At 41.5% G+C, this 21,734-nt stretch overlaps 2 protein-coding genes across 2 annotated transcripts; one reads left to right on the top strand and one right to left on the bottom strand.

Annotated features, from left to right (window-relative positions):
- Positions 1-4,341: 4,341 nt before the first annotated feature.
- RFXAP (regulatory factor X associated protein) lies at positions 4,342-20,912 on the bottom strand. Its single transcript, XM_023751251.1, has 4 exons — positions 20,187-20,912; positions 11,750-11,857; positions 6,406-6,512; positions 4,342-6,126 (listed from the first exon to the last, which is right to left on the bottom strand). The coding sequence occupies exons 1-4, from the start codon at positions 20,667-20,669 to the stop codon at positions 6,120-6,122; spliced, it is 705 nt and encodes a 234-aa protein (XP_023607019.1). The 5' UTR covers positions 20,670-20,912; the 3' UTR covers positions 4,342-6,119.
- LOC102428028 (40S ribosomal protein S27-like) lies at positions 12,873-13,197 on the top strand. The gene has a single exon (XM_023751252.1). The coding sequence runs from the start codon at positions 12,886-12,888 to the stop codon at positions 13,135-13,137; it is 252 nt and encodes an 83-aa protein (XP_023607020.1). The 5' UTR covers positions 12,873-12,885; the 3' UTR covers positions 13,138-13,197.
- Positions 20,913-21,734: the final 822 nt, after the last annotated feature.

Below are 21,734 nucleotides of genomic sequence, written 5' to 3'. Positions count from 1 at the left end.
TTTGACTATTAGGATGACTCCTGGTCACGGGGGCGCCTGTTGTTTGCCCCCAAGGGTGTCCTGATCAGTGTGTGGTCTCCACTGAGTGTCTTGCCAGCCTGGAGGAGGGGCTTGATGGCTGTTTGCATCTGGTCACACCCCCTTCAGGGTGGGGGTCCCGCTTGGGTGCCTGGCCAGCCTGGATGAGGGGATGATGGCTGTTTGCAGCTGGTCACACACCCTTCAGGGTGGGGGTCCCCACTGGGGTGCCTGGCCAGTCTGGGTGAGGGGCTGAGGGCTGTTTTCAGGCTGGCGGGTGACTGAAGCTCCCAACTGCTCCTTTTTTTTTTTATTCTGGGCCAGCTTTAGCTCTGAGGCTTGGCTCCAGCTCTTAGGCCTCGGCTGCTGAAAGCAGGTATCTGGTTTGTTTGGGTTCTATAATCGAAACACTGTTTCAACTCCAGCTCTGAGATCCCGGCTGGTTGAAAGCAGGTTTCTGGGGTTTTGTTTAGCTTCTATATTTGTAACAATGTTTCAAACTGCAAGCTCTGAGGCCGGCAGCAGCAGGCGGGGAACGTTGGAGTCCTCCGTCACTGAAGCAAGCAAGCCTCCTGTTAGCTTCAAGCTGCCTGGCTGCCGGCCGCCATCTTGGCTGGCAGTTAATTTGCATATCACCCTGATTAGCCAATGGGAAGGGTAGTGGAGTGACACCAATTTGCATGTTTCTCTTTTATTAGTGTAGATTTCTTACCTTTCCCTTTCATTATCACTTTTTAGCAAGTTTTTGCAATAGAGCTGCTGGTTGATGAGCTTGAAGCAAAATCACTCTGGGTTTCTCCCTGACGTGAGCCCTTTGTGGGTGACTTTTCTGTCATTAAATCCTACAGGCTTATTTATTCACTCTTTCCACATCATGCTCTTCAAGTGAAAGCCTGGGAATACTTCTATAACTGAGGATTTCAGAGTGTTTAATTTGTTGATATACATGTTATAGAGTATAATAAAAATCGGGGCAGTCATTCACTAACGCATTGTAATTAGTACTATTTGTTTCCTACCTTAAATATCTCATGCTTTCTCATTCTTCCCACACTTTCTCTACACTGTCATAGAAAACTGCATTCCGTGTTGTCCTTGTATCTTTTATGCTAAGACAGAACATCATCATCCATTACTGAAAGTACTGTCTTAAAGCATCCTATATTCATCTTCTTCCATTAAATGAATTCGAGATAAGCTTGCAATCTATCTTTCCTGCTACTATGGCTGGTTGAGCCCTATGAAATAGTGTCACATAACTGCAGATTGCCATTATAGGTTACTGGTTTCTAGGAGGCCAAATCTTTGATGCTTCTCATCAATCCTTTTACCTATAGTGCCATAGACCAATTCCAGCATGTCATAATTTTAAGTTTCATCAAAAGGTTGATGAAACCTGGGGACTCAACAGGGTTGAGTCACACATGTAGTCACCTATTGGGAATGGCTAAAGGCATTTCCCCAAACCTGAATAGGAAACTGTGGCTGCCAGACAGTTAAAGGGCATCTTAATCTACATGTTATTGCCTCCTACTGGTCAAACACCTGAACAGCCGTAGGCTATTCCCCAAACTGACAATGCTCCTGTACCCTTTGAAACCTTACCCTATGAAGTGTATTATCTCCACCTTGCCTTAGGACAAATTGTGTTAATAAAAGCAAGGGTCCTAGACAAGGAGGCACTCTCTTCAGTTCCTTTAGCTGAAGGTCCTCTGACCCCCAATGCCTTTCAAAATTATATCTCGTCTCCGGACTCTTTATTAGTCTCTGGATTCCTATGTCATCTACGTGCAGCCCCTTTTCCAGATTCCTGAACCCTTCTTGATGCTGGGACATGAACCCCGGCACTATAGTATTATTTAGGATATAGGTTTGGCTGAATGTAATACACATTAAAATAACTATGGCAGACACAAGATATTCTATCGCGCTTTTACTTAGAAGCCCAAAAACAGGAGGTCCCAGGCTAGTATGGTCGTTGCTCCTCAAGGCCAATCAAGGACACAAGATCTTTCTATCTTGTTCCACCTTCCCCAATGAATTGCCCTCCTTTGTCCTACAAGTGATCTGCTGCTTTGTCCATATTCCAAGCAGCAGGATGAAGAGGGGAAATGGGCTCTCTTCTCCCATTGGCCATAACTTACATGGCCACATCCTGTTGCAAGGGCTGATGACAGTCTTAAAATTTTTTTAAATTGAAAAAATATATATATACTGAAGAGTGCAAAAATCATAAATGTATAGCTTTCCAAACTTTCATTGACAGAACAAAAATGCATAACCAGCATCCAGGACAAAAAGAAAAAGAAAGGAAAGAGGGGAAGGGGAAGGGGAAGGGGAAGGGGAAGGGGAAGGGGAAGGGGAAGGGGAAGGGGAAGGGGAAGGGGAAAGAAAAGAAAAGAAAAGAAAAGAAAAGAAAAGAAAAGAAAAGAAAAGAAAAGAAAAGAGTACAGTATTATAAGAACCTCAGAACCCTCCCTTTATATCCTTCCAAAGGTGCCCACTCCTGTGTTCTAACAATAATAGTTTCACCTACTTTTGTACTACATATAAATGAAATCATCCACAAATCATTTGTCTCTGGATTCTTTGGTAAGATCTTATGTGAGAATCAGCTATATTGTTGTGTGACTATGTTCCCAACCAAAAATTCTATTACTATGAAAGGATAAAATATATCAGGTCTCTCTCACTGACTTCCATTATCTTCCTAATTGTTCCCTTTTTCCTAAAGCCTTTTATTATCAACTCCCTCGCTCCATATTAGCTGATTACTTTGCTGGAAAATGGAATAAGTGAATTCCTTTATCACTATAAATATACTGCATTTATACTTATATCTCCTTTCTGCTAGCCTCAAATGAATTAGCACAGCATTACTTCTGCCATATTCTGTCAAAGGAGTCACAGGGCCTGCCCAGATTCAAGGGGGTAAAAAAGTAAAATGCAGTTGTTGTTTTTTTAAAATATATTTTTATTTCAGAGAGGGAGAGGGAAAGAGAAACATCTATTATGAGAAACACTGATTGGCTGCCTCCTGCACGCCCCACGCAGGGGATCGAGCCCGCAACCTGGGCATGTGCCCTGATGGGGAATCAAACCATGACCTCCTGGTCCATAGGTAGATGCTCAACCACTGAGCCACGCTAGCTGAGCTAAAATCCAGTTCTTAATGGACCACATTGCATAGGAGCATGTGGGGTAGAAGATTTTGTAGTGGCCATCTTTGAAAAGTGCAGTCTAGCACACCAAACTTGAAAGCATTTACAGAACCAATAATATGTCATATTCAGAACTGTGAGAATAAATTGTTTTAAGCCACTAAATTTTGTATCAGTTATCTACTGTCTCAGAATGCTGCATAACACACCACTCCAAAATTCTGTGGCTTATAATCATCTGCATTTATTATTGCTCACAAGTCTATAGGTCAGCTGGGTGGTTCTGCCAATCTGGGGTATGCTTGGCTGATTTCAGTTGGTATCTAATGTATCTGCAGTCAGCTGGCAGGCTGGCTGGGGACAGATTGTCTAGCATAGCTTCACTCACATGTCTGGCTGTTTACCAGCTATTGGCTGGTACAACAGGTGACTGGGCCATGTGTCTCATTATCCAGCAGGCTAGGCGGGGCTAGGCTTGTTACCATGGTAGTTGTGTAGGGTTCTAAAAGAACAAGCAGAAGTTTTCAAAACCTTTGGAAGAAAGTCTACTCAGATTGGCATTATATTATTTCCTCTGCATTCTATTAACCAAAACAAGTTCAGTCCTCCAGATTTAAGAGGTAGGTAAAGAAACTCAACCTCCTGGTGGGAGAAGCAGCAAAATTACATTGCATAAGTCATGAAAACATGGAGGGATAAAAAATTGGGGACATAGTACAATAAATCTAACTCAAATAAATAAAAACCTAATTGTTTCATTGACCTATAAAAGTTCAATCCCTTTAAGATGGAAATCTATATAAATTTTTAAATTTACATTTTATTGTGGACAGTATTACAGATGTCTCCCAACTCCTCTCCTCCACCCAACCCTGCCCACCCCAACTCAGGTTCTCATTGCATTACTGTCTGTGTCCATAGGCTATGTATATATGCATATAAATTCTTTAGTTAATCTCTTCCCACCCCCTTCCCTCTGAGATCTGTCAGTCTGCTACATGAATCCATGTCTCTGGACCTATTTTGTTCGTCAGTTTATTCTGTTCATTAGGTTTTACATGTAAGTGAGATCATATGATATTGATACCAGAACCGGAGAGCAGGAATTCTTCCCAGGGTCAGGTTTCACGGAATTGAAGAATGAATCCATGGAAGAGAGGAGTTCAAACAAGGCAGGAGTTTACTGCAAGCAAACACAGGCTCGCTGCTCAGGGAGGGGATCCAAATGGGATGCTGCCAAAACATTCTGCTCTTCCCCTTGTATCTGCTAAAGGCCCATTCTTTGTCTATCTGTGCCGCTGATTGGTTCCTGGCCGTTTTGCAACATTTTATTTTGCACTTGTAAGAAAAACATCCTTGTCTCAGAACATCCTATTTTTCTGCTATCTTGTTATTCTGCAAAACATTTTGTGGTTTCAGCTAGCTCCACGATTCCTCCTTCTTCCACCCGGTACCCTATTTACCTAATTCTGCTTCTCACTCCTCTCAGTATTACATGAAATCCCTTTTGTTTTAATTCAGTTCTCACTGGCCCCGTTCCATCCTTTCCTATTCTTCCTATTCCATTTATAAAAGCACAGTTGACTTTTTTCCCACATAAAAGTTAACTTACCCTATGCAGTGGTCGGCAAACTCATTAGTCAACAGAGCCAAATATCAACAGTACAACGACTGAAATTTCTTTTGAGAGCCAAACTTTTTAAACTTAAACTATATAGGTAGGTACATTGTTATTAACTTAATTAGGGTACTCCTAAGGCTTAGGAAGAGCCACACTCAAGGGGCCAAAGAGCCGCATGTGGCTCGTGAGCCGCAGTTTGCCAACCATGGCCCTATAGGGATTCAATAAAGCTCCCAACACCATAAGCTAGAGAACAAGTAACAGTTAATTACAAATGCAAATTAATTCCTCTGTATCCAGTCTGAAGCAACTACAGAATAGAGTAAGTGAATCAGACAACTCAAAGGTCAACAAGTGAACTTTAATGAATAATTTTGGTAAAAGTGTTTTTGCACAGATATGCAAGTCTAAAGCATATAAAAATGAACAAAAAGATTCTTTCTCTCCTTAAGTACTTCTTGGTACAGCTATGACTCAGTTTAACTTATCTATTTCAGAGCTTAAAAACCAAGAAACTAACACATTTTTGCAGTTAAACTTGAGACACCTACATTTATTGTTCTAACACTGGACATACTGTAATTTGTTACTCTTATTGATAGGTTTGCCTTTTAAAAGTTTTCCTAGGAAAAAAATATAAGAAAAAAGTAACTATATATATTAGCGTCATTCTTTGAACATTATTTAGGAATAACAGAGTCTTAAATATAGCTCAATTTTTAAAAACATTGACAAAATGTTGGAATGTTATTATTTTCAGGATCTCTTTTTGAAAAATACATGAGTATTAAAAAAATAATTTTGTCCTGGCACTGGTAGGGTGAACTACATCTATACTGTTCACAAATTCAACACACAACAGTGTCTGCTTTAAAAGAGATCAACACTAACAGGTAACATGAAAAAGAGAAGCGAACTTGTGGAGGTGCATTCATTCCAGTGTACTGTTAATCCCTCTCAGGTTTCACTAGCACATTACTAAAAACAGATATATACCCTAATTTCACAGATATTTAACAATTTAACTTTCCCTACAGATATAAAGTATGCTTACCTCTTTGACAGCTTCAGTCTTAACTGCAAAAAGTGCCCCAGCACATTTTTTCATCACAGGTAGCTATCAGTGTTTCTTAAGAGGGCCATTCCAAATACTGCAGAACATGTAGCATTCCTGGCTCATTCACTAAAAGCCAGCAGGTTTCACAGTCACTGTGAAACATACCCATAACATTTCCAACTGCCCCTTGATGAAAACCACTGAGTGAGATCCAAGATTAATGTCAATTAAAACTTCATAACTTTCACAGAAAGTAACTGCTTCAAAATCTTCAGTAACAAAGACAGAAGAACATTTTGTTAAAAACACATTGTAATTAAATGTTATTTTGAAAAGATAAGCTGATTTCTTCAAATTTATGATGATCTGAAAGAATCAGTTGCATAAAGTGCAATCCCTATTTATCCCCAAATGCACACATATATTTACAGGAAAATAACTGCTTATGTTCTGGCATATCTTACCCCACTTATCTTAGTATAAAAATATTTTTGTCTACTACAATAAGATAAAAAAAACATGTAGAGCTTCTTAATAAATTTCCTCACACTGATGTTCCTGAAAACTGTTGTTGTCTTTGCTCCAAAACTTGCTGATTTAATAGCTGTTGTTGTTTCTGTAAAAACTGCACCACTTCTGGGCTTCTTAATAATGACTTAAAAAGAAAAAAAACATACTTATTAATAGCATTATTTTTATGGGATTAGACTGTAAACATGCTATGACATTACTGCTATGTCCCTACACAAGATACAATATGCTTAGAAAACAAAACATGCCTAAATTAGTGTTTGCATCTTATACACTGCATTTAAACGGTAAAGTAATAAAATTTGATGTCATACATCAAAATACTAAAATCTAAAAACAGTGGGTAAAACTTGATCTTATTGGTGACTTTGTACACAAAGGAAATGTTTTTTTTTGTTTGTTTGTTTGTTTTGTTTTTTTAAAATATATTTTTATTGATTCTTCACAGATAGGAAGGGAGAGAGATAGAGAGTTAGAAACATCGATGAGAGAGAAACATCGATCAGCTGCCTCCTGCACATCTCCCACTGGGGATGTGCCCGAAACCAAGGTACATGCCCCTGACCAGAATCGAACCTGGGACCCTTCAGTCCGCAGGCCGATGCTCTATCCACTGAGCCAAACCGGCTTCGGCGGAAATGTTTTATATGATATAGAGGCCCGATGCATGAAATTCATGCAAGAGTAGGCCCTCGCAGCCCCGGCTTCATCTGGAAGGTTGCCTGGAAGGTTGTCCGGGCGGCCGTTGGGTCAATTTGCATATTACTCTTTTATTATTATAGATGCCAGCATATATATTCTCTATAAAACGTAAGAGTAAATAGCCAATAGCACTGACCCAGGATTAGAGCAAGGAAAATGAAAAGAGGCCACATGTGAAAATGGCAGTTAAATGACACTTTGCAAATACATTTAAGACTGGTATTGGAACTCAAATTTCTCCCATGAACCTACTAAGTCTTTCTGAAGAAATAAAAAATTATGTGTGTGTTATTTGGTGTGTGTGTGTTTAAATATAGGTATGTGTGTAATGATGGGTAGATTACCAAAATTTCTGAAAAGAAAGAATACAACTGCTTTAAAACAGCCAATACTTTTTGTACATGTTTCATTTTAAAATACAGTTGTAGCCGAAACCGGTTTGGCTCAGTGGATAGAGTGTCGGCCTGCGGACTGAAAGGTCCCAGGTTCGATTCCGGTCAAGGGCATGTACCTGGGTTGCGGGCACATCCCCAGTGGGAGATGTACAGGAGGCAGCTGATCGATGTTTCTCTCTCATCGATGTTTCTAACTCTCTATCTCTTTCCCTTCCTCTCTGTAAAAAATCAATAAAATATATTTTAAAAAAATAATAATAATAATAAAAAAAATAAAATACAGTTGTAATCATATCCTAATATATAAAAAGCCAGGGGCCATCACGACCGAAACAACCAGATGGACGACCAAACAGCAGGCTGCGTGGGGCGACAAGGCCGGCAGGGGGGTTAGTGGGGATGACCAAACGACTGAACAGCAGGCTGCATGGGGCGACCACGCCAGCAGGAGGGCCCTGAGGGGCGACCAGGCTGGGGGGGGGGGGGGGCATTTGGGGACGACCAGGCTGGCAGGGGGGGCAATAAGGGGCGACCAGGCCGGTGGGGGGGCAGTTGGGGGCAACCAGGCCAGCAGGGGAGGCAGTAAGGGGTGACCAGGCCAGCGGGGGCGGGGCAGTTTGGGGCAACCAGGCCGGCAGGTAGAGGTGGTTAGGGGTGATCAGGCTGGCAGGGGGGGCAGTTAGGGGCGATCAGGCAGGCAGGCAGGTGAGCAGTTAGGAGCCAGCGGTCCGGATTGTGAGAGGGATTTCTGACTGCCAGTTTAGGCCCAATCCCGGCAGTCAGACATCCCCCGAGAGGTCCCGGATTGGAGAGGGTGCAGGCTGGGCTGAGGGGACCCCCCCGCCCGTGCACAAATTTCATGCACTGGGCCTCTAGTAACAAATATAATAGACTATGGTTAATATGTTTTTGTTATAATAAAATTGATGAAAAAATAAAACTCTGGCTCCAATAAATTGAAAAAGATAAACTGAAAAGATAAAATAGAAATACTATCATTAAATACTAATTTTAAAATTTAACATTATAGCACAGTACATTTTCTATTTATTAGTTTTATTTAAAATTTAGTTGTAAAAACTACCCAACATTTTATTAAATAAATGTACATCAGTCTTCTTAATTGTTATGAAACTGTTGAGCATTTAGGTTGTTTATACTACTACTAGAGGCCTGGTGCACAAAAATTTGTGCACTCGGGGGTGGGGGTCCCTCAGCCTGGCCTGTGCCCTCTCACAGTCTGGGACCACTCAGGGGATGACCACCTGCTGGCTTAGGCCTGCTCCCCGAGAGATTGGGCCTAAGATGACAGTCAGACATCCCTCTGGCAGCCCAGCAGCCCTCGGGGGATGTCCACTTGCCAGCGGGGAGCAGACCTAAGCTGCAGTCGGACATCCTTAGCGCTGCTGAGGAGGCAGGAGAGGCTCCCACCACCACCGCTGTACTGGCAGCCATCAGCCTGGCTTGTGGCTGAGCAGAGCTCCCCCAAGTGGGAGCGATTGACCACCAGAGGGCAGCTCCTGCATTGAGCGTCTGCCGCCTGGTGGTCAGTGTGTGTCATAGTGACTAGTCATTCCCAGTCTTTCTGCTTTTAGGGTCAGTTTGCATGTTACCCTTTTACTATATAGGATAGAGGCCTGGTGCACAGGTGGGGGCCGGCTGGTTTGCCTTGAAGGGTGTCCCAAATCAGGGTGGGGGTCCCGCTTGGGTGCCTGGCCAGCCTGGGTGAGAGGCTGATGGCTGTTTGCAGCTGGTCACACCCCCTTTAGGATGGGGGTCCCCACTGGGGTGCCTGGCCAGTCTGGGTGAGGGGCTGAGGGTCGTTTTCAGGCTGGCCGCGACTGAAGCTCCCAGCCTCTCCTTTTTTTTCTGTTTTTTTTTTCTTTCTGGGATTTATTTACCTTCTATAATTGAAACATTGTTGCCGTCACTGGCGCTCCCAGCTCTGAGGCCGCGGCCGGCTGAAAGCAGGTATCTGGGGTTTGTTTAGCTTCTATAATTGAAACATTGTTGCTTTCGGGCTCAGAGCTGGGCCGTGGCAGGCGGGGAACCTTGGCTTCCTCCATCACTGGAGCAAGCAAGCCTCCTGCTCACTTCAGCTGCGTGGCTGCCGGCCGCCATCTTTGTTGGCAGTTAATTTGCATATTGCCCTGACTAGCCAATGGGAAGCGTAGCAGAGGTACAGTTAATTACCCTTTTTGTCTTTTATTAGATAGTATTTTACTATGATAAATATTTTACTATTTATGATAAATACATTTCTGGCAATATCTTTATGCTTAACTTTATCCATATTTAGGGTTTATTTTCTGTGAACGTCTTTACAATAAATATGATTTCTGAGTCAAAGAGGATGCCCATTTTAAAGACTCCTGATACATAGTGTTCAACTGCTTTCTAGAAGCATTGTGCCAATATATGATGCCATCAACAGAACAAAATTAGACTGCCCATTTCATGGAACCCTCAACATCACTGTGTTATCATTTAAATTGTTTCTACTTATGGTTATGGTTTATTGTATTATCAATATTGCATTACTGTATACCAGTGGTTCTCAACCTTCTGGCCCTTTAAATACAGTTCCTCATGTTGTGACCCAACCATAAAATTATTTTCGTTGCTACTTCATAACTGTAATGTTGCTACTGTTATGAATTGTAATGTAAATATCTAATATGCAGGATGGTCTTAGGCAACTCCTGTGAAAGGGTCGTTCAACCGCCAAAGGGGTCGCAACCCACAGGTTGAGAACCGCTGCTGTATACCTTTGTATATAAGTTAATGGGAGAAATTCTGCTTTTTCCTTCTTGTTATATCTTTTGCAATGTACTGAAGCCAAATATTTTCCTCAGCAACTTATATTTCACATAACAAAAATGCTAACCGTTTTTTTATATTTGCTACAGATAATTTTCCTTATTTAAGTATGCATTTTTATTTTTACCACCATTTTTTACTTTAGTGCATTGTTATTTTTATCACCATTTTTTACTTTAGCATTTTTTATGTAGTCAAATTTATAATGTTCTCTTTGAAATTTTGTCTCTCTTTTAAACTAAAAAATTCCCATTCCAGATTTTTAAAAAATATTTTTATTGATTTTTATAACTATTTAAAAGCAGATCCTTTCCCGCCAAAATATAAGATGGCGCGTTAAAATGCCTATATCTTTTGAAGTATGGGTTCGATTGAAATGAAATATTTGGTAATACGCAGTTACAATCGGCCCGAGTTTACACGTTTCCCGCACTCCACCGCAAATCTATATAAACCGAGTTTTAAGACGGCTCCCGCGGAGTACGCGCAATTCACGCGAGCCGACTTAACTCGTTTCCGCAACCCAAGTGTTAAAAGCAGATCCTTACTAGTCTTTTTTGTGAGAGGAAGGGAGAGGGAGAGAGAAACATCTATGTGAGAACTGAACATAGATAGGCTGCCTCCTGCATGCCCCATACTGGGGATTGAGCCCGAAACCCAGGCATGTGCCCTAACAGGAAATCGAACTGGCAATCTTTCTGTGCACGGGACAACACCCACAAGGGCCAGAGCTTCCATTTCAGATTTTTGAGATAAAGTCCTAATTCTATTTTTTTTTAATTAAAAAAAATCTTTATCAGGAATTTATTTCCATTTACAGTGTCTTTTCTTTTTGTCCTCAAGTTATTATCCAATTATTCCAGTATTTATTGAGTAATCTCTCCTGAGTTCTGATATCTTCTATCAAAATTTATAATAGAGATCCTTATTAAATATTGGTATAATTATATTTCAACACCGTTAAAGCATTATTCCACAAACCCCAGAATTCAGTATAAGAAGTCTATTTTTAAAATCCCAGCTTGCTCAGATATCCAGGCTTAGGCAATTAAGATATAGGATTAAAAGTATTCCTGCTCAGCCATGCACTGAGAGGTCGTGGGTTCCATTCCGTCAGGGCACATGCCTGGATTTCAGGCTCCATTCCCAGTAGAGGGTGTACAGGAGTGGGCCAATCGATGTCTTGATTTTTCTCTCTCTCCCCCACCTCCCTTCCTTTGTCTGTCTCTCTCTAAAACAAACAAACAAACAAACAAACAAAAACAACAACAAAAGAACTTAAAAATAAAATTCCCGCTCATATACTCTTGGGAGAGCATTATGAGCATTCAGGTAGAGGCACAATTCTGATGAACAGTCTAACAATTTTAAAAATCTAAACTTTCCATTTATAACAAACAACTTTTGTTAATAGATTTGTAATTACTTTAAAACAGATACTTACCAATCTTTTTTGATTTAACACTTGCTCTAAAAGTGTAGGTCTTGCAGGACGATCCCCCAAAGCTCCTGTTCTTTGTTTAACAATTGAGAGAATGCTATCTGCACTTTCCTGGAATAAATTATAAAAATGCAAATAGGATTAACATTTACCAAAGTAATTCATGATTACAGCCATTTCAATGATGAAGTAAACAGGTCTTTGATTCTCTTCCTTTTTGTCCAGTACCTGGACAAGTAATAGGCAAAATGTTGACAATTAAGTTAATGTAACACTCCTCACTCCCTCTCCCTCTAGGATTTCAAACCTGGGATCTTCAGTATCTTTAAGGGTCTTAAAATTAATAGTGGGGCAGAAGCGGTGGGGAGGGGTACAAAGAGTTACTTGTGAGCTATTGTCAATCTTATAAAAAATGCCTAGTACAAATTGAACATTCTCTTCATAGAAAGCTATCCAGGCCAAAACAAAGTCTGCCTGCCTTTGGATTGAATATATGAACTCAAAGGCAACTTACATATTAGACGTTCTAACTGGCACTTCTCTGTCCAAATAACAACAAAAAATAAGGGGGGAGGCAGTAAAATATTGCTTAAAGCAACAACTGACAGACAAAGCTTTCAAAATTTGAAAGTTTTAAGGAGAATAAGGAGAAAATGACAAACTGGTTTTGGAAACACTAGCATAAACAAAATAGGTGAGTCCTAAAATTACATTATGACATCATTACCCAAACAAAACCAGTAGCACTTCCTACCAAATATGTACCCATAGTTATTTGATAGAATCTTAAACACATAAATTTTCCTGGCATAACAAAATACGGTGTATTGTTCTAGTTGACTCAAACATTCTCAATACATGATATAGTATGGACCACATCCAAAAATTCTGACTAAACAAATATAAAACTATAAATGTCTTATTGTATAGTCATGCCTACTGTGAGTTTACCTATCTCTTTGCTCTTCATTTAGGTTATCAAAACTGTTTTGTGTTTTTTTCTCTTGGGCTTTACTCTACTGGCCTCTGAATTGTCTATTAGAATATCCCTTACTTTTTTCATTATGAGAAGTTTACCAACCTGTTTTTAAAATGTTCAATCCCCCCTTTTCTGGTGGTGACAACCTCCCCATGACAATATGCCTCTCGCTAATGAACTCCTTTATCCCTTTCCAGAAGAGGAGAGGAGGAAACACAGTAAGTCCCTGGTGCAGAGCCCCAATAATTACTTCATGGATGTGAAATGCCCAGGATACTTTAAAATCACCCCTGTCTTTAGCTATACACAAACAGTAGTTTTGTGTGTTGATTGCTCCACTGGTCTCTGTCAGCCTACAAGAGAAAAAGCAAGGCTTACAGAAGGATGCTCCTTCAGAAGGAAGCAGCACTAAAAGCACCTCGAATCAAGAAGAGTGGGGTACCATCCCAATGAACACATTCTGGATTTTTTAAAAATGTTCAATCCCTAAACAATTTAGGCTTCAAAATGTAAAAACAAAAAAATAACTATAAAAAGAGTATTCTAATACCCAGGAAAAGCAAAAGTAACTTCTCCCTTCCTCTTTCCTTAAAGGGTTAACTTTATCTATGGTACTAATTTTTTTTTCATTAAACTTATTGGGAAAACATTGGTTAATCATCCTATATAACAGGGGTGGGCAACCTTTTTGTGAGTGCATGCCAAAACCAGCAAAATCTCTGACTCAAAATTCTTCTGCGTGCCAACCCTAATTTTTTGAGAACATGTTACGCCTACTTGATATCTCTTAAGGTGTACGTATGTGAAGAACCTTGAAGAAATAATAAAATTCATTCGAGCAACAAAAACACAATATATGATGATAAAAATACATTTATTTTTTAATGTATACATGTACACTGATAGTCCGACAGGAAACTTTATGACTCTGCTTGATAATATCAGTGGGACTTTTGCTGTTGCATCACTGATGACAGAGATTTTACATCAGGTTTATATTTCGTGACCTTCAGAGATATGCACGAGCTACTACTTTCATCCACCACTTTCATCCGTCAGGCTACTCCTATTACGATACTTAACAAAATTCATCACTGAAAACAAAGATTCACAAGTGTATGTGGATGAAAACATGGAGAGTAACGCTGTTGCAAAGTTTTTTAAACAGAAAAAATTTTCTGGAATGGCATTCCAAGTCCTCAATAGTTCGTTTTCGACACTTCTCTCTGGTACTGTCTCTAATCGCTTTTTTTCAATGTTTTCCAAGTCAACTCTAAGGACAATAAATTTCTGCTTCCAAATTGAGCTACTCTGAAATTCAATCTACTGCATTTCAAAGTCAGCCATGTCTATCCATGAAAACATTTGTAAGTTTAGTTCCTCCAGTTTCATGCTGTCTGGAAACCTCATGAATTTTGCTGTCTCTTCCAGTTCTCTGAATTTCGCACATCTTGAGAAGAACTGCTCAATAGTTGACTCGATGATGTTTAAAAACAGCTTTTGAAGGCTTTGACAGTCTGTTCTGTCATCTCTTGGGAGGTCTTTGATGTGCCTCTTGAGGTTTGGGAAATATCTAAATCTCTCACCATCCACATCCCTCTTAAAAACTTCCAGTTTCTTTTCAAAAGCCTTTAAGTAACCAAACATAGCATCAAGTGTCTTGCCAGTTCCTTGTAATTTAACATTTAAGTCATTCAAATGTTCACAAAAATCTGCAAAGAACATCAGTTTAGAAACCCACGTGGCGTCAGACAATTCTTGGTAAGAAACATGTTTTTATATGCACAAGAAATGGAATGCTGAAATTGACTTGATGGCAGAGTATCCTGTATTCTGGATAACCCCTGACAAAGTACTATGTGAATTCAGAATGTTAATATCACAAAATCATAGAAGGTTGTAGTGGAAATAACCTTGAATTGTATAGTCCAAACTTTTATAAATATTGAAATTCCCTTTTCAAAGATTTTGAATGCTTTTTGTCCTAAGAAGCTTAACCAACTTTTGAGGCAACCCATTTGGTTTTGAAAAGCTCTAACATTTAGGTGGCTTTTACTTAGGTTCAACTGAAATAACATAACTCTTGTGATTTTCTCCTAAGTCCTAGTTTCTTCAGAACTACGCAAAATAAATCTACTGCCTCTTTGATATGATAGCCTTTTAGATATTAAATGATTACAACCCTACAGGTTAATTCTTTTATCCCCTGTTCATGTGTCTCTCACATAGCACAATTTTTAGATACATGAACTATTATATATATATACACTAGAGGCCCGGTGCATGGATTTGTGCACCGGTGGGGTCCCTCAGCCTGGCCTGCACCCTCTCACAATCCAGGACCCCTCGGGGGATATTGGAGAGCCGGTTTCAGCCCAATCCCTGCAAGCCAGGCCGAGGGACTACACCGGTACATGAATCCATGCACAGGGCCTCTAGTATGCATATAAGATCTTTGGTTAATCTCTTCACACCCTCCTCCTCTCCTCCCTTCCCTCTGAGATTCATCAGTCTGTTCCATGTTTCCATGCCTGTAGTTTCCGCTCCTGCATTGAGTGTCTGCCCCCTGGTGGTCAGTGCGCATCATAGCTACTGGACAGTTGACTGGTCAAATGGTCAGCCAGTCACTTAGGCTTTTATATATAGATATATAGATAGATGTGTTCCTTATTTAACCTTGATTTGTGTAAGAAATACTGATTTAAATACATTAATTTCTAATCTTGCTGCTCAAACTACAGCAGAAGACCCACATTATCATCTATGAGTTCCTACTATAGGGTGCTCCAAAATTCAAGCAAGATTTGCAATTCAATTCAATTGCAAATCTTGCGTGAATTTTGGGACACCTTATATAATGATCTCCCTAAAGAGTCTATACAGCTATAGGCTTTTGACTTTAATCCACCCCAATAAAGTAGGAATCCCAGTAACTCCCTAAACAGAAACCTTCATTTAAAGACTCCAAATCCAAACCCTAGAGCCTGGCATTCAATACCATACAAAAATTGGCTTCAAACCCTCTTTCCACATTTATCTTTCATGTATTTTTTCCACACAAAATATCCTACTCTAGCTATAATGGTCCACTTGCTGTTGTTTCAAAGTGTCTTCATATTCCCACTTTCGTTTCTTTACTAAAATGTGCCTTTCTTTTTACCTACCAAAATTCTAGGGAAGCAGTATGGGTTAAGACTGAAGGCTCTAGAATCAAGTACTTGGGTTTGAGTACTTGTTGTCTATCATCTAGGCCAGCAGTCGCCAACCTTTTGGACATTGCGGACCACCAGTGGTCCGTGGACCACTCTTGGTGACCGCTGATCTAAGCCATGTTCCTTTACCTCTCTGTGCCTGTTTCCACATACGTAAAATACTAGACACCCGGTGCATGGATTCGTGCACCAGTGGGTCCCTCGGCCTGGCCTGCGGGATCGGGCCAAAACCAGCTCTCTGACATCCGAGGGGTCCTGGATTGCGAGAAGGCGCAGGCCAGGCCAAGGGACCCCATCGGTGCACAATCAGGGCCAAGGAAGGATACGGGAGGTTGGCCAGCTAGGGAGGGACCACAGGAGGGCTCCAGGGCATGTCCGGCCTGTCTCGCTCAGTCCCGGCCAGACCCCAGCAGCAAGCTAACCTACTGGTCGGAGCGTCTGCCCCCTGGTGGTCAGTGCACATCATAGTGACTAGTCGACCAGTCCACTGTCTGCCCCCTGGTGGTCAGTGCACATCATAGCGACCAGTCGACCGGACACTTAACATATTAGGCTTTTATTATATAGGACAGTACCTATCCCATTGTGCGGTTTCATTTATAGCTTAGCAGTGTATGGCACATACAAAACGTAACTGATTAAGCATAAGTAGCCACCCTTTCTGTCTTAAACTACCATTTTTTTTGCAAAGCCTTCCCAGAGTGTCTCAGCCTACAATGATCCATCCTCCTCTCTACTACTAAAGCAGTCTATATAGTTGGCTCTTATTCTATCCAGACTGTCACTGGTATTTTCTTTACACTCAGTTCAATAAAGATAAAGACATACAGTTCTTGAAATCTCAACTGGTAAAGGGTCTGAAAATATAACACAAATGGTATAGTATGCTATTATTTCTTGCTTATAGCAATTAATTACCATCCCTAAATCATCCCCAAATTGTAATATTTTTGAAGTTTAATCTTATGGTTTATTTTTCCATTTTGTTTTTATTATTACTGTTTATGATTACCTTTTCAAAAAATTTATCTTTATTGTTGAAAGTATTACATATGACCCCTTTTCTTTTCCCATTGATACCCTGCACGCCCGCCCCCCCCCCCCCCGCCCTCACTACACTATTGTCTGTGTCCATGGCTTATGCATATATGCATATAAGTTCTTTGGCTAAACTTTCCCCACACCACACCTCACCCCTGCCTTCCCTCTGAGATTCCTCAGTCTATTCCATGCTTCTGTCTCTGGACCTATTTTGTTCAGTTAATTTTGTTCATTAGATTCCACATATGAGTAAGACTGTGTGATACTTGTCTTTCTCTGACTGGCTTATTTCACTTAGAATCATATTCTACAGAGCCTTCCAAGCTGTCTCTTTTTTACAGCTGCATAGTATTCCATGGTGTAAATGTACCACAGCTTTTTTATCCATTCATCTACTGTCAGGCACTTGGGCTGTTTCCAGATCTTCGCTATTGTAAATTGTGCTGCTATGAACATAGGGATGCATATATTCTTTCTGATTGGTTTTTCAGGTTTCTTGGGATATATTCCCAGAAGTGGAATCACTGATTTCCACAATGGCTTCACCAGTCTGCATTCCCACCAGTGTGTATTAGGGTTCCCTTTTCTCCACATCCTTGCCAGCACTTTTGAACAGGCAAATAGATCAATGGAACAGAAAAAGAACCCAGAAATCAACCCAAGGCATTATGCTCAATTAATATTTGACAAAGGAGGCAAGAGCATACAATGGAATTAAAATACTCTCTTCAATAAATGGTGTTGGGAAAATTGGACAGGTACATGCAAAAAAATAAAACTAGACCACCAACTTACACCATACACAAGAATAAACTCAAAATGGATAAAAGACTTAAATGTAAGTCATGAAACCATAAAAATCCTAGAGGAAACCATAGGCACCAAAATCTCAGACATCTCTCATAGATATGTTTGTCCATACATCTCCTAGGTCAAGGGAAACAATGAGAGAATAAACAAATGGGGCTACATCAAAGTAAAAAGCGTCTGCACAGCAAAAGAAACCATAAACAAAACAACAAGAGAGCCCACTGTATTTTACCAATGATACATCTGATAAAGAGTTAATTTCCAAAATATATAAGAAACTCATACAACTTAACAAAAGGAATACAAACAATACAATTAAAAATGGGCAAAGAACCTAAACAGACACTTCTCTAAAGTGGACATACTAGTACAGATGGCCAAGAAACATGAAAAAATGCTCAAAGTCACTAATTATCAGAGAGATGCAAATTAAAATGGCAATGAAACATCACCTCACACCTGTTGAATGGCTACCGTCAACAAATCACCCAAATTTTTTTTGAAAAGGAACATTATTAAGGTTGTTTTTTTGGGGGTGGGGGTGGAGGGGTGAGGGGAGAGACTGTAATCCAGTATCAATTTACCTTTTACACATTTTCCTCAAACTGTAGGTGGAAATGCTGGGCCATTTAAAAAAAGACAATAGTTACAGGTAAATAATGTCTTTCTTGAAAAGTGAAAAGAAGTATATTATCTTCTCTCTCTGTAATGAACTATGAAGTGAATGGGTACCTTTGGAATATACAAAAAGATAAACGACCACCCTTACCTGACTTTCACTCTGTAGTAAGTGAGATGTTTATTTCCATAATTCCTTGTAATCCGAGACATGGTAAAATATTGCATTTTACAAGGATATGGATAGGGCAGGTTTTAAACCTAAGATCCACAGGCATCCTGAACTCCATGAATGTGTATGAAAAATTAAATACCTACATATGTGCATTTTTCTGGGAAAAGGGTTCATTAGGTTTCATCAAATTCTAAAAGGAGTCCTTTTACTCTAAACAGATTAGGACTAAATGGAATAAAAGGGAATGAGAAGTCAGAAGACCCTAATCTGTGAATTAAGTACAACATGTTGGTGACTTCAGATATTAGAAATATTTAGAACATTACAGTTGTAAACAATTACAAAATCTAAAATGTGAGCAATGAGGCAGCTGTTCAAGTCCAGCCAAAAACTAAGAAATTGAAAGACTTTTAAAATACATTCTAGGAGAGCTTTCAGTTTTAAAAGTTATTTTCTGAATCACTTTTAACAAAATTCAAGTTTTCTCTGCACTGAAGAAGTAGTGGAAAACACACAGGATGAAGTATCTGCTTATCTGTAATAACTTCAAAGAATACCACTAATAATCTATAATAATAAAAGAGTAATATGCTAATTAGACCAGACATCCGTCCTTCCAGACGAAGCCGGGGCTGCCAGAGAAGCCAGGGAAGCCCGGGTCCGGGTGCCAGAGGGAAGCCAGTGCGGGCAGCCAGGGGAAGGAAGGCCTACTCTTGCACGAATTTCATGCATCGGGCCTCTAGTGACACCAATAATAGCTAAGGCTTATTGACTTTTACTATCTGCTGGACACTGTGTGAACACTCAATATGGAATACCTCACATATTCACAGTAACATTATGAACTAGGCACTATTTTAACAGCCATTTTACAGATGAAGAAACTGAAGCTTAAGAGTGTTTAATAACCTGTTCAAGGGCACATGGCCAGGAAATGATAGAATGGAGATTTGCAGTCAGCAGTCCAACTTCAGCATACTGACTTTAACTGTCAACACAGTTCAATTCAAACAATCTAAAAATCTTCTGAGGCTTATACACCATTATTATTTATTATTTTTCTCCAGAGGTACTAAAAAAAAAAAGTAGTGAGAACAGGGGACTAAGCATGGGTTTACTGAGAATAGGGTATTAAGTATAGCGGTACAGGGAGCAGAGTACTAAGAACCTTGATACTCAAAACAGGATACTGACAATAGACAGGGTAGTGAAAACAGTAAGAGATTGCCTTCTCCAAAGTACCAATTTCATCTGGGTTCCTGTCTCTTTGCCTGCTCCTTTAGTGATGAACCGGATCAGTCATTTACTATCTGTCCTTCCAGTACATATCCCAGACCTTAGAAATTACATCTTTTCTGATGTGCAACATCACTTTCATTGAAATTTATTCATCTATCAAAAGGATGCAACAGAACTATTAAGGCTTTGCACACGTTTGCATAAACTTTAAGGCAAGCACTCACTCACTCTCAAGCCTCAGGTCCAGCCACAGCAACATGGTCCATATCAGGGCCAGTGGGCAGGGGCAGGAAATGAGGTTTGCACAGAGTGGGGTTGCTTTTTCCCCCCCTCTCACTCCCCAAGACCCTAGCTAAAGTCTAATACCTCCAGTTTGACGTTCCCCGCACTGCCAGCTGGGGCGGCTCCACCGCAATTCAGGGCCTGGTCACTTTTCTTCTTTTTGTACTTGTCCTTGTACATCTTGTTGCGGTGTTTCTTGCACATCCACGGCTTGCGTTGCTTGGCCACCTGGCTCGTGGTTTCGCTGCAGCCCTCGTAAGTGCAGGTCTTGCACATGCTGCCCCCGCCGCTGGCCCGCCTCCGGGCTCCCCTGCTGCCGCCCTCGCCCCCGGAGTGGGTCTCTTCGTCCTCCAGGTCCTCCAAACTAGCCGTGCTCTCGCCTCCCGCCGGAGGGTCCGAAGTGTCCAGCAGGTCGGCTTCGTCCTCCCCCGCTTCCTCCTCTCCATCCCCCGCCGCTTCACAAGGATACCTAACAGGCTTGCCCGCCCCGGCACTGCCCCCCAGGGCAGGAGCCTGCCTCAGGACGCTGTCGGCTGCAGCTTCCTCCTGCCTCCCGGAGGGACGCATCACCAGGAAGGTGAGCTGCGAGGCCCTAGCCTGGCCTTGGGCTGGAGCCAGGGCCGGGCCCAGCGCAGGGGCTGGGGCCCCGGGGCGGAGCGCACCACCGGCGGCAACCGGCCCCGCGCCCTCGGCAACACCCGGCACCTCCGTGGTGCTGAGACCTGGCGGGGGTCCACGACCCAGCTTTTCCGCACCCTCGGGTTCCAACGTCACCTCGCAAACCAGACTCAAAAGACAGGCGACAGGAAAAGGGGCGGGGCCCGCGGTGGTGCCCGAACTGCGCCCTGCGCGGCTGCGCAGACCAATGGTAAAGGTGTTTTCGCTGGGGCTCACCAGGGGACGGGGCGTCTCCTAGGGGCGGGGCTCAGCGCTGCCGGCAGAACTGACTGCGCAGGTGCTGGTCCAGCGGCCTGTGGAGGCGGCGAGCGCCGCTACTTCTTGGGTGGCCTGTGCAGAATTCTAGTGGCAAGATAGCGCTTCTTTAAAAAAAAAACCTGAACCTACACTGTTTAAAACGTTTCAAAGAACTTTTGTCCTAAGTACATTAAGATTGATCCTGAGCGACCTCATGATTTGTGGCGTTAGGACGCTGATTGTAAAAGATATTTTGCCGCAAACTGCCTGAAATGGAGGTGTGAAGCTGGCATGTAGTAGTGTCATTAAGTGGCACTACCAGATAGCAGTGGGTGAAGGCAGAGACAACCTATCTGAAAATGGTATAGTGGAGAGGGAGTGGGCCAGACCTGGGGCCAAGTTATACTTGTTGAGAGCTAAATGGTTTACTCTTGTTAATCCTCACCAGAGGATATTTTTTCCATTGATATTTTAGAGGAAAGAAAGAGAGAGGGTGGGGGGAGGGAAGCATTGATGTGGGAGAGACACATGATTGGTTGTCTCAGGCCTAGGGATCAAACCTGCAACCCAACGCTGTTGACCAGGAATCCAGTCCCGAAGCTTTGGTGTGCAGGCCTACACTCTAACCATTGGGCACTGGGGATGTGCTCCCCTGCCACAGCAACTGGCCAGGGCTAAATGATTTACCCCTTAAAAAAACAAAAAACATATGTTTAT

Source organism: Myotis lucifugus, unplaced genomic scaffold (assembly GCF_000147115.1).
Source record: "Myotis lucifugus unplaced genomic scaffold, Myoluc2.0 scaffold_19, whole genome shotgun sequence".
Classification (NCBI taxonomy): Eukaryota; Metazoa; Chordata; class Mammalia; order Chiroptera; family Vespertilionidae; genus Myotis; species Myotis lucifugus.
The sequence above is the reverse complement of the archived record's forward strand: the minus strand, read 5'-3'. Positions and strand labels throughout refer to the sequence as shown.

Bases quoted from the DNA above. Each gene is read 5' to 3' on its own strand.
- LOC102428028 (XM_023751252.1), top strand. From the start codon at position 12,886: ATGCCTCTCGCTAATGAACTCCTTTATCCCTTTCCAGAAGAGGAGAGG.
- RFXAP (XM_023751251.1), bottom strand. From the start codon at position 20,669: ATGCGTCCCTCCGGGAGGCAGGAGGAAGCTGCAGCCGACAGCGTCCTG. The intron at 11,858-20,186 runs GTATTAGACTTT...AATTTATTCCAG, and splicing joins CGGGGAACGTCAAACTGGAG to GAAAGTGCAGATAGCATTCT. The intron at 6,513-11,749 runs GTAAGTATCTGT...TTTCTTTTTAAG, and splicing joins TGTTAAATCAAAAAAGATTG to TCATTATTAAGAAGCCCAGA.